The sequence below is a fragment of the Anolis carolinensis genome, chromosome 4 (assembly GCF_035594765.1).
Source record: "Anolis carolinensis isolate JA03-04 chromosome 4, rAnoCar3.1.pri, whole genome shotgun sequence".
Classification (NCBI taxonomy): domain Eukaryota; kingdom Metazoa; phylum Chordata; class Lepidosauria; order Squamata; family Dactyloidae; genus Anolis; species Anolis carolinensis.
In genome coordinates, this window is record NC_085844.1 from 224,808,252 (window position 1) to 224,819,732 (window position 11,481).

General features: G+C 44.2%; 1 protein-coding gene across 2 annotated transcripts in view; it reads right to left on the bottom strand.

The window, feature by feature from the left end:
* The window catches only part of dbndd2 (dysbindin domain containing 2), a 34,828-nt gene extending 33,357 nt beyond the window's left edge, over positions 1 to 1,471 (bottom strand). Inside the window, exon 1 of one of the 2 annotated variants that reach the window (XM_062978874.1) lies at positions 1,223 to 1,460. In XM_062978874.1, the coding sequence (XP_062834944.1) occupies positions 1,223 to 1,265 (43 nt within the window). In that variant the 5' untranslated portion in view covers positions 1,266 to 1,460. Of the gene's footprint in view, positions 1 to 1,222 lie in introns of both variants that reach the window. The other variant, XM_062978875.1, reaches the window with a different exon arrangement.
* Positions 1,472 to 11,481: the final 10,010 nt, after the last annotated feature.

The following is an 11,481-nucleotide window of genomic DNA, read 5'->3' on the forward strand; positions in this document are numbered from 1 at the left end:
AGATAATGCTTCTGGAACATGGCAATACAGCCCAGAAAACTACAGCAACCCAGTGATTCCAGCTATGAAAACCTTTGACAACACATAAAAATGGAGAGATGCTGACATGACTTGAATATTTACCAAGCCCTGCTAAGTATCCAAGGAAGCTGCCTCAATTTGAGCTTTGAGCCCTGTTAATACATAGACAGGGCAGGGTGGAGTCCAGAGAGGGTTAGAAATTATGCCCTCCACCTCAATTGCTAGCAGTCAAAATGTTTTTAATGGATTGTGCATTGGTCTATGACTCTGGGGACCAGGGTTCGAATCCCTGCTTGGCCATTGAAAGCCACTGGGTGACCTTAGGGGAGTCACCAGGGCTGTAGCCAGAAAAAAATTTCGGGAGGGGTTTTGAAAATTTGGGGGGGGTGTGTGTGTGTGAACCCTTTAACCCCCCCCCCCCCCCCCCGAAACAGACCTGTCAATATCTGCTTGAGATAGTGCCTGGAGGGACTCTTAATTTTTTTGCATCTCATAGACTTAGCATAGGGATTTGGTTAACCAGTTAAAATCCATGAGTAAACCAGGTTTTTTTTTTAACCTGAAAAATTTCGGAGTGGGGGGGGGGTTTGAACCCCTAACACCCCCCCCCCCCGGCTACAGGCCTGGGAGTCACACACTCTCAGCCTCAGAAAACCCAGGTTGTGATAAGTCAGAAATGACTTGAAGGCGCACAACAAGATGAAGAAGTCACTAGAATTCATATTCAGGGAGCCAGTGTGGCATAATGGTTTGTGCATTGTATGACTCTGGAGACCAGGGTTTGGCCATACAACCCCCTGGGTGACTCTGAAGGCAAGTCACTCTCTCTCAGCCTCAGAAGAAGGCAGAGCAAACACCTTAGGAACAAATCTTATCCACCTCACTCCCAAAATATGACAGGGTTGCCAGAAGTCAGAAATGACTTGAAGGCACCCAACAACAGATGTATTGGATAGGATGACAGCTCCCAGTATCAAGACAAACCTACTGATTGGGGCCAGAAACATCTTGAAGGCACACAACCAAAACAACAACCTTGCTCCAGAGAACAACCACCCGCTCCTCGTTGCAAGAAAAGGGGAAAGCGGTAGTTTAGACCCATTTCCCAGAAATAAGTTGAGGGTGGAAAGCGAGCCTGGGCAGTTTGCTACTCCCAACCCCACCCGCCCCACCAGTTCTCGGGAGCCAAGGGAAGACTTACAGGGCAGCCGCCGGCTGTGGCCGTGAGCTTCGGGTCCGGACATGGCCTTCAGACGGCAGCCCAGGCGGTGGCGGCCCGCCTGCTTCCTCCCGCGGGAAAAGTCAGGGGCGTGGGGTGCTCCCTCCCGGCGCCCTTCTCATCTTCCCCAGGAGGGCTCCAGCCTCCCGGCTTCTCTCACAGCCGCCGCCAAGGGAAGCCGCTGCCCGCCTCGGCTCCTGCCTCTGCGAGAGTAAAGGAGAGTCCGGGCGGAGGCGGAGCCAAGCCAAGCAAGGGGAGGGGAAGAGAGGGGAGGGGAGGGTGTACCAATGCCACGGTCGCGCGTGGGGAAGCAGAGGAGCCAGCGAAAGCGGGGGGACGGACCTGTGGCTCGAGTGCCAGCGCTTAGGCGGCTGAGCGGGGAAAGGAAGGGACCCGAGGCTGTTAGGAATGGTGGGAGTTGAAGTCCAAAACACCCGGAGGGAGGGCCCAAGTTTGCCCATGCCTGCCCTAGTGCCATGGAACCATCGAATCCGAGAGTCGGAAGAAACCCCAAGGGCCATCCAGTCCAACCTTCTGCCTCCCCAATGTGACATCTTTTCAAATATTTGAACATGGCTTCCATGCCCCTTCTGGGCCTTCTTTTCTTCAAGCTAAACATCCCCATTTCCCCCAAGCCATTCCACACAGGGATTCATGGTCTCCAGGCCTCTGATCATTTGGTTGCCCTTTTCTGAACACATTCCAGCTTGTCAATATCCTTCTTGGAGCCTCCCATGGCCTAGGGGATAAAAGCCTCGTGACTTGAAGGTTGGGTTGCTGACCTGAAGGCTGCTAGGTTCAAATCTCACCTGGGGAGAGCGCGGATGAGCTCCCTCTATCAGCTCCAGCTCCATGCGGGGACATGAGAGAAGCCTCCCACAAGGATGGTAAAACATCAAAACATCCGGGCGTCCCCTGGGCAACATCCTTGAGACGGCCAATTCTCTCACTCCAGAAGCAACTCCGGTTGCTCCTGACACGAAAAAAAAATCTTTCTTGAGTTGTGTTGCCCAGAACTGGACACAGTTTTTCGGATGAGGTCGCTGAGAGGGAAAGTGGCTGAAATCCCCTCAGAAACCAAAGCCCTCTTTCTCAGGGTCATCTATAGCATGGGTTCCTAACCTTTTTTTGACCAGGGACCACATTGACCAGGGGCCACCCTCCAACATTAGTACCAAAAGAGTGATGAATCAGTTTTTGGTCAATTTTAGATTCAGTTTGGTAATTTGGGGGTGCTGATTCAGAAAATTGCATTGGATAAACCACATCAGCTCTAGTTTCTGATAAAGAATATATGCCATCCAGTAGTCGCCATCTGCTCGATCACAGAAAACCATATTTAATAACCTAATAATCCAATGTGGTCTTTCCAATGCAATTTTCTGAATCAGCACCCCAAATAACCCCAGGAACAGGTCTAAAAATGAAGACACCAAGGTGCCCCTGCTTCCAGGTGCCACATGGAATGGCTCCATTCAGGGGGAGGGAGGAGGAGGAGAAGCAGCAGTCAGGAGGCTTGTTGGCATGCCTTTTGTGAGTAGTTGGCCTCTCCCCTCCTGACGTCCCCATTGCCTCGGCACTATAAGAGGATTTCATGAGACCAGTCACTCTCATTGCAACGGTGTCATAATGGTGATGCCATGGGCCATATTTTAGTTCTTTGGGGACCACAGGTTGGGAATCACTGATCTATAATGTACTGTAGAATTAACGTTTAGCCTTCACTACTAGTGCCTCCCCAAACTACAGCCCCCATGACTCCATAGTATTGAGCTGTGGCAATTACAGTGGTGTCAAAATGCATTAATTCTACACTGTACCAAGAAGGTGAGCATGAAAGGCAGACTGTGACCACATCTACACTGTAGAATTAATACCGATTGTATTTTGAGAACTGTGCTCCCCCAAAAGCAACATTTCACAGACATTGCCCTGCCTTTTCCTTGATTGTCTCCACACATGTCTGATGTTATCCTTATACTTGATGTATAGGGATGTCGCTTATGGAGCATCTACACTGTAGAATTGATGCAGTTTGACACCACTGTAACTGCTATACCTCAGTGCTCTGGATTCCTGGAATCAAGTTCGTTGAGGTACCATACAAGTGCTTTTTGGCAGAGAATGCAAAAGACCGTGTCAAATCACAACTCCTTAATTCAGCCATTAACTAGTTATGATAAAAAGACATGCTTCCTTTTAGATCTGTAATAACCAGTGTGGTGTGTAATGGTTTGAGCACTGGACTGCAAGTCCGGAGACCAGGGTTTGCATCCCAGCTTGGCTATACAATCCAATTGGTGACCTGAGGCAGGTCACACTCTCTCAGCCTTAGCTATGTGGTGGGATAATGTTTAAAAGAATATGGTGAAAGGTCAAAGTGGATTCCCCATCTCACTAACCAGGAAGTCAAGAGGCGAAGCCTAATGGTGAAAAGGATACTGAGATCTGACCAAGATTTGCTTTTTTAGCCATCATTTTAATATATTTTCTCCATTTGAGCCCAGCTGAACTGTGCATTTTTGAGAGAGGCTTTTCTCGCGATGCTGCCTCACCATCCTAATTCATTTGTTGGATGAGGATAAGGGAGAGAGAGTCTTCTCAATGGCTGCCTGACATCTATGGCATTCCCTCCCAAGAAGGACTCACTTGGCACCCTTTTTGCCCTCTTTTTGACTTCTGCCTTTATCTAAGATGGTTAGAAGACTCACTTGGCATCCTCCTTTCGTCAGCAGAAAAATGACCTTCTTATTTAAATAGGCCTTCAGCCTTTTGGTAGCTGAGATAGAAAAAACGTCTGGATTTTTCAAAAAAAAAAAGTAAGATGTGTTTCATTGCTTCGTATTTTAATTCAATTGCTTGTTTAATGCTTTATTAATTTTTTTATCATCTTTTGTAATACTGTTGTAACCTAGATTACATACTCCAAGCAGCAGAAGCTGAGAGGCAGGGAAACGTGCCAAGCTGATAAAAGAACAAAGATGCATGTGTTATGTGACCAGTCCCATTTACCCTGCTCTAGCCTGTTGCTCTCAGTTGTGGTGTTCCTCATCAATGTTTCCTCTTTCTTCTGCATTTGAAAAATATGATTAAGAAAAAAAGAAAGAAAGAAAATGGAAAAATGAAAGGGAAAGTACATAGGAGATGAAAATAAGGTAGGTATGTGTGTCGATATAAGCTGTCCATATTTCTAAAAATAAATTTTCTTAGAGATCTATAAAATATAGATTTATCCACAGCTAAAGCAGTACAGTGAAATGTTGGAATTGGACACTGGGAGAGCAGGATTCAAATCCTCACTCAGCCATGGAAATCTACTGGATGACCTTGGACAAGTCACACACTCTGCCTCAGAGGAAGGCAAGGGCAAACCATCTCTGCCAAGAAAAAGCCATAATAGGTTTGTCTTGGGTTCATATAAAAACAACACAGTAAAGTCTTCAGACCACTGAATGAAATATAATGAGTGTTTGTTTTTCCAATCTGTTTCATAATGAGTGATGAAGCAAGATTCAAATGCCAATCCAATCCATCTTTGCACATGGGAATTGTGGGGTGAAAGATCTGCACTTTTGCTTTAGGCAACATAATATTCCAGTCAAGCTTGAGCTGTGATTATTTAGAAAAGAAGAAAACAGAATTCATATATGGTTACATAATATAAATAATACAGCCCCAAGTGCACCAACAGAGAAATGAAAGCAAGTGGACTATGCTGAAACTAGTTCTGCATCTCCACTTCCCTTTCTTTCCAACATGCAGCTTATAGGAATTCTTTTTATTCAGTCTGTTCATAGATCCAGCTAACACAGCAAAGAAAGGAGAAGAACCCAAGCTGTAATTTGTTTTGCCTCTGTGAAAGAGCTGAAGAGCGGGGCTTACCTTTGACTTTCACACCTCATTTCAGAGGCACTCGGGCATGTAGGGCAGACACCACAATACAAGTGCTAAAACCAAGGTTGCTTTGCCTGTTTTAAGATGATACTGGTGATGAATTCTCAGTGCAGCTCAAATAGTCCAGAGCATAGTGTGATATAGTAAGCAGGTTTCTAAGCAGTTTATATACTACAGGCAAGATTTTCAGCTGTTCATAGCACTGGGAATCTAGTGTTATATAATCCAACATCTAATATCTCTCCTGTGCCTAAAACTCCCATAGTAGACATCCTATTCCCAATGTGCATTTATTATGAAATGATTTGATCTACTTTGTTCTATAATTAACTGCTCTGAAGTGCTTCTGAACACTGTGCATAATTAATTTAGAGGATTTTGTGCCACAGAATGTGTGGTTTATTATGGCCACTAAATTAGGGGGCTTTCAAAAGGGATTAGACAAATGCATAAAGGATGAGTCTCTCAATGCCTCGCAGTCCTCATGGCTCCATGGAATCTGAGTCTGGGGCTTTATGCTACTGGTAGCAATTGCTGAGGGTGGCAGAGGATAGTGTGGGAAGGCTCTAACTTCCATACATCTTATGCCAGGGTTGACATAAGGTGGACCTATCCGGGGACAAGGATTTCTATAGTCAGGGTGCCACCACAAAAAAAGTCATGTTTTTGATAGCTACCCATTTATCCTCCCCACAAAGACCCCTTCCACATGGCTGAATAAAATCCCACATTATATGATTTGAACTGGAATAGATTGCAGTGTGGACTCTATCCCAGTTCAATGCAGATATTGTGGGATTTTCTGCCTTGATATTCTGGATTATGTGGCTGTGTGGAAGGGCCCAAAGATGAGACAACTTTTTTGGGTATTCCAATTCCTGGCCAAATAGCCAAAGCTGTTGGGAGTCATTGCAGTATCATGTTTGCAACATCAGATTCAGGCTCTCATTCTCATTCAACAATGATGTTTCCCAGTTGATTTTGGGGCCCTTCCACACAGCCCTATATCCCAGAATGTCAAGGCAGAAAACCCCACATTATCTGAGTGTGGACTCAGATAACACAGTTCAAAGCAGATATTGTGGGATTTTCTGCCTTGGGGATAAAGGGCTGTGTGGAAGGGCCCTCTGTCTGGTCAACATCTCCAAGCCTAACCTTCCTCACAGGGCTGTTGTGATGATAAAATGGGAAAGGGAGGAGAACCACGTTTGCCCACCTAGAGGCAACGCAAGACATGAAATGCTGCTGAATTGGTAAGGACTACTGTGATTTAGATGAAATACATTATAGGGAGAAGCTTGAGAGAAAGTGCATGCTGAAATTGCAAATGCTGCCTGAAATTCAGAATGAACATGCCCCAGACTTAAGTTTATCCCAGACAGCAATTAGAAAGCCGCCCACTCCTGCCCCTCTTCTCCCTGCAGCATACCTATCATCTCCACCTCTGCTGCTTGGATGGATTTGTGGCTGTTTTGCTGAGAAAGCATGTGGAAAGATGGATGTAACAGTTGCCAAGAAACCACCATTGATGCTCCTCTGTGGTGTTCCCCAAAGCAAAACTAAATTGCCTGGGGGAATTGGGGAAGGGGGAGCCAAGTAGGGGATGAAAGATAAAGGGAAGTAAACGCTTGGCTCCCCACCATGCCCATGGAAGTACTTCTCTCTCTTCTTCTCCCCTGATGAGATGAAGACTTAACAACTAAATTCAGTTAAAAGGGATTGAGAAACCGACTTTTGCATTTAGTGTACTTGTTCATTCAGATCACATTTTGAAACATGATAAAAACATTCCCCATTCGTCTCAGTGCTTGCTGAGGATGAAAAGATTCAGCATATTTTTCATACACACATTGCTTCTTGATTTTTCCCCAAAAACATTTACATTTTTGTACTACAACTAATATGGGGACCATATTTGTTGGGGGGTTCTGGGTCTTAAAAAGTAACTTGTCCAACCTTTGTACCACTTTGTTTCATCATCTTATGACTAAAAAGCAGACAAAGCCATAAAACAGAAAGAGGATGTGGTAGCCTTGAACACACACACTTCCAGATGTGAGAGAGCTACATAAAACTGGGGCTGGCTCTATTATTAGGCAGATTGAGGAAACTGACTCAGGCGTAAGATGCTGGGAAGACCTACATGTGCCATACAGGCTGCCATGAGACCTCTAAACAAGATTGCTGGTTATTATGAAATTGATGATATTGTCATATTAACTGACCATTTGCCTATGTATGAGGAATGAGGATGGGGTGTCATGTCCTTCACCTTGTGAAGCAAAATATCTCGAGTCACCAACACCCTTATGTTGCCTGATCTTGCTCTCAGGATTTTCTGCCTCCTTTTCTCTTGCAATATTGTTGCCACTTCGAAGGTCTGGCATGTAGTCACCCATCACTATCACCTTGTGGGACTCCAGCCAAGAACCAGGCGTTGGCTGCTCGCACCTTATTATGCCGCCAATACAGCTGATCAGGAAAAGGAAGCTGCAAGCAATACCAGCTAGCTAGAAAATTGAAGCCCAGGGCTAGAAATCCAGATGTCTATGGAAGGCCAATGTCACTTCATTTCTTGCTATATTAACCTCATCCTTTGCTCTGGCTGTTTAGTAATCAAAGCAGTTTTTTCTGCTTTAATAAATCACTCTTGGTTTCTGAAGGGCTGTCTACAAGGAAAAGCATAAAGCAATGGAAAGACAAGAAGGAACAGCAGCAGAATAATAATAGGACTATGGGGACTAGCTATAGGTCATAACAGGAAAGATGAGTATAGGGAAAGCTGGCATAGATGTGCTGTAGCAGTATTTGTTTCCTAAGAAGGGTTGTAGTGGAATGAGGGCTTGTGAGATCAAAGTGTTAGAACCTTTTAGAAGGGACAATGATATCACAGACTTCTCTGATTCCTCTGAGTTTAGCTGCAAGCCTCGTGGTAATGATGATAGTAGGTGAAAATGGAATTCCCCACAACACTACAATGTTGAGAGCTCTCTGTGCATTCATGTGTTCATGAACATGTACAAACATTTTTAGATGGGTGAGGTTAGGGATGCTTCTTTGCTCTGGGGACAGGAATTTGCGGTTTTTCAAATGTCCTTGGATTCCAACTCCTGATTAGGTCATGCCAGATGAGGCTAATGGGAACTGGAGTTCAACAATAGTTGAAGATTTTCTAGTTTTGTCCTACTTATTTAGCTATTGGTTTCCCAAGATGCCCTGCTTGTCTTAAAATTTTATCTATCACTTTCATGCCGCCTCTCTGATTTTGGATATGTTTATTTGCTCTTACTTCCATCTTCACCACCACAAACTAGAGTTTCAGGGTTACATTCAGTCATAATTGGAGGATGCAATTGAAACCAATGGGACATGTCACTCCTCAGTGGAGTCTTTTTGGTTTCAATGCATTTCCTGTACATGTGACTAAAACTTCATGTTTGCACTAATCTCAGGTCCTCCATATGGATTTGGACCTGTAAGGCCAAGTAAAAGTAAAGGATTGTGGAGGATTGGTTCAAAGCAAGCAGTGTTCATGAAAGCACACAGTGTTTCCCTGCATCATAAGCCACATCTGCTTAGGGTCCAGATTTAGTTCCCAATGTGTTGGTTTTGAGGAGCTGGAGTCAAGATGAAACATGAGAAGCTGGCCTTCAGTTGGCCGGGTCACTATGGCATGCATATGTCTACAGCAAAGAGATGAGTGAGAATGCCAATAAGATAGTGGTGAGAGACTTGGGCCAAGGCTGTGTAAGGAGGGAAGGAGAATCTCCTGATTGATCCGGTTTGGGCCTATTATGATCTTACTGAATTTGTATGCACAGCAATCACAGAGGCTGCTTTTGAAATCTTGTAGAGAAACGTGCCAAGAATCTGTCTCTTAACCAAAAAAAGAAAAGAAAACAAGGAAGAACATTTTAAAGAAGGACAAAGAATTACCACTAGCATTCACTGTTTGAAAGGTCAAATTAAAACCAGATTTTTCCTAAAGTGGCACTTGGTCAGAGAAATTTCAGTGCAGATATGATCCTTTTTGTTTTTATATAGGTAGCTCCTGATTTGTAACTTCATTCAGGCAATGCTTTTAATGTTACTTGCTTGATAAACCTGAATGATTTCTCTCTATAGATCTGGTGCAAAGGATGGAAGCTGGCAACCCTGGCCAGCTGCCTAAGGTTATATATGTCCCTATCTATGGGGGATGAGAAGGCAAAAAGGGATCAGCAAACAGGGCCTAAATAATACCCTAAAGGCAACAGATCCTATATGATCTTGAAATCCAAGCAGGGGCAGCCCTGGTTAGATGGGAGATCACCACTGAATAGTGCTGTAGACTCTATTTCAAAAGAAAGAACTGCTAAAACTGCTTCTGAATACACTTTGCCTAAGAAATCCATATGACATTCACAGAGATGCCATAGACCAACAGGCAACTAGAAGGCACATGAACTCCAAACAGGATACGCCTGGCTGTTCCATTTGCTCAAGGAAAAACATCTTCTATGCAGATGAATTCCTATCCAATCATACACTTACACACACACCCTTTTCACAAAGCAAAGAAGCATTGCGAAGGAAAGCACTCTCAATGCAGAAGCATGTGGGTGGAAGGAGGCAGCAGTAAACCTGGCATCTCCAGATGTGTTAGATTATAGCTGCCGTCACCATATCTAGTTAGCCCTGTGGTAGTGGGAGCTGGGGGTGTGATAGGAATGGTTCATCAGCACATCTGGATAGTGTCAGGCTGAGGAAAGTTGGGCTGACACTTTTCAACACTAGCAGTTTGCAGATTCCGTGAAAGCTAAATAGTGGAGAAAGTTGGCAGGAAAATAATTGATTCAATTAAATTTGTGGTGATGAGGGAGAGTTCTGTTGAAACCATGGACAAATAAGTGGGTCTATATGAGCAAAGCAAATCTGAATCAGAAGCCAAAATGACTGCTATCGTATTTCGGATATATCATGATACAACAGAGCTCACTGGAAATGATTATCATACTTGGTAAAGTAGAAGCTATAGGAAAAGAGGAAAACAGTATCACAAGTGGGCAACATTTATCAAGGAAGCCATAGTCCTGGGTTTGTAGAACCTGAGCAGGGCTATTGATAATTGAAGTTCTAGGCGGTCTCTCATCCAGAGTCACCATAAACAACAGGGGTAAACAATGGGGCCCTAATGTTACCCTCACTACTAGCTTTTGTGTGTTTGTGTGTCCCTAGTGTTATATTTATTGCCATTGGTGGAAATAAGTGTTGATCAAATACACCCAAGGAAGGAAGGAAGGAAGGAAGGAAGGAAGGAAGGAAGGAAGGAAGGAAGGAAGGAAGGAAGGAAGGAAGGAAGGAAGGAAGGAAGGAAGGAGTAAACCTTGGGAATAAATCGTGTTAGTGGGGCTCACCTCTGAGTAAAATATAGAGGATTTCCCTGTTCATGTCTTTCAGGCATGAACTGCAGAGAAGGACAGTCGGCCCTAGATTCTGCATCCGTAGATTCAACCACCCATAGCTTGAAATATATACGTATATATATTTTAAAACCAAAGAGTAAACATTGAATTTGCAATTTATATGAAGTTTTTGTGTGTGTCAGGAGCGACTTGAGAAACTGCAAGTCACTTCTGGTGTGAGAGAATTGGCCCTCTGCAAGGACATTGCCCAGGGGGTGCCCAGATAGTTTGATGTTTTTACCATCCTTGTGGGAGGCTTTTCACATGTCCCCACATGGAGCTGGAGCTGATAGAGGGAGCACGCACTCCCTGGATTGAATCCGCACCGGCAATCTTCAGGTCAGCAACCCAACCTTCAAGTCAGCAGTCTTGTCAGCACAAGGGTTTAACCCACTGTGCCACTGGGGGCTCCATTTTATATAAGTGACATTATATAACTACACCATTGTATATAATGGTACCTGAGCAGACATGATTTTAATACCCATGGGGAATGCTGGAACCAACCCCCTGTGGATACCAAGGATCTACTGTATTATACTCTTTATTTTAACAAATAAATGAATAAATACATCTAACGCCAAGAGGCAGAAGGACTAAATTGGATGGACAGCTCTGGGAAACAACCACTAAGTGGTCCTTCCTTCTCTTACTTGGGGACATTGAACTGTGCAAGGCTGTCCCCTGCTGATGGAAGTGGTTTTAGCAGCGGTCTACTCATTGGTTTATTTACTTAATAATTCTTTCAACCGTCCAATCAATTTATGTAACAAGATTCTTCCTGTTTGATCCTTTCATTGCATTCTTTGTTCCCCATTATAATACAGAACAGGCACTCCCCCATCTCTCCACATTGCCCTTTTAACTGGGATGGATTAATGGAATTGAAATATGTGGCTTTAT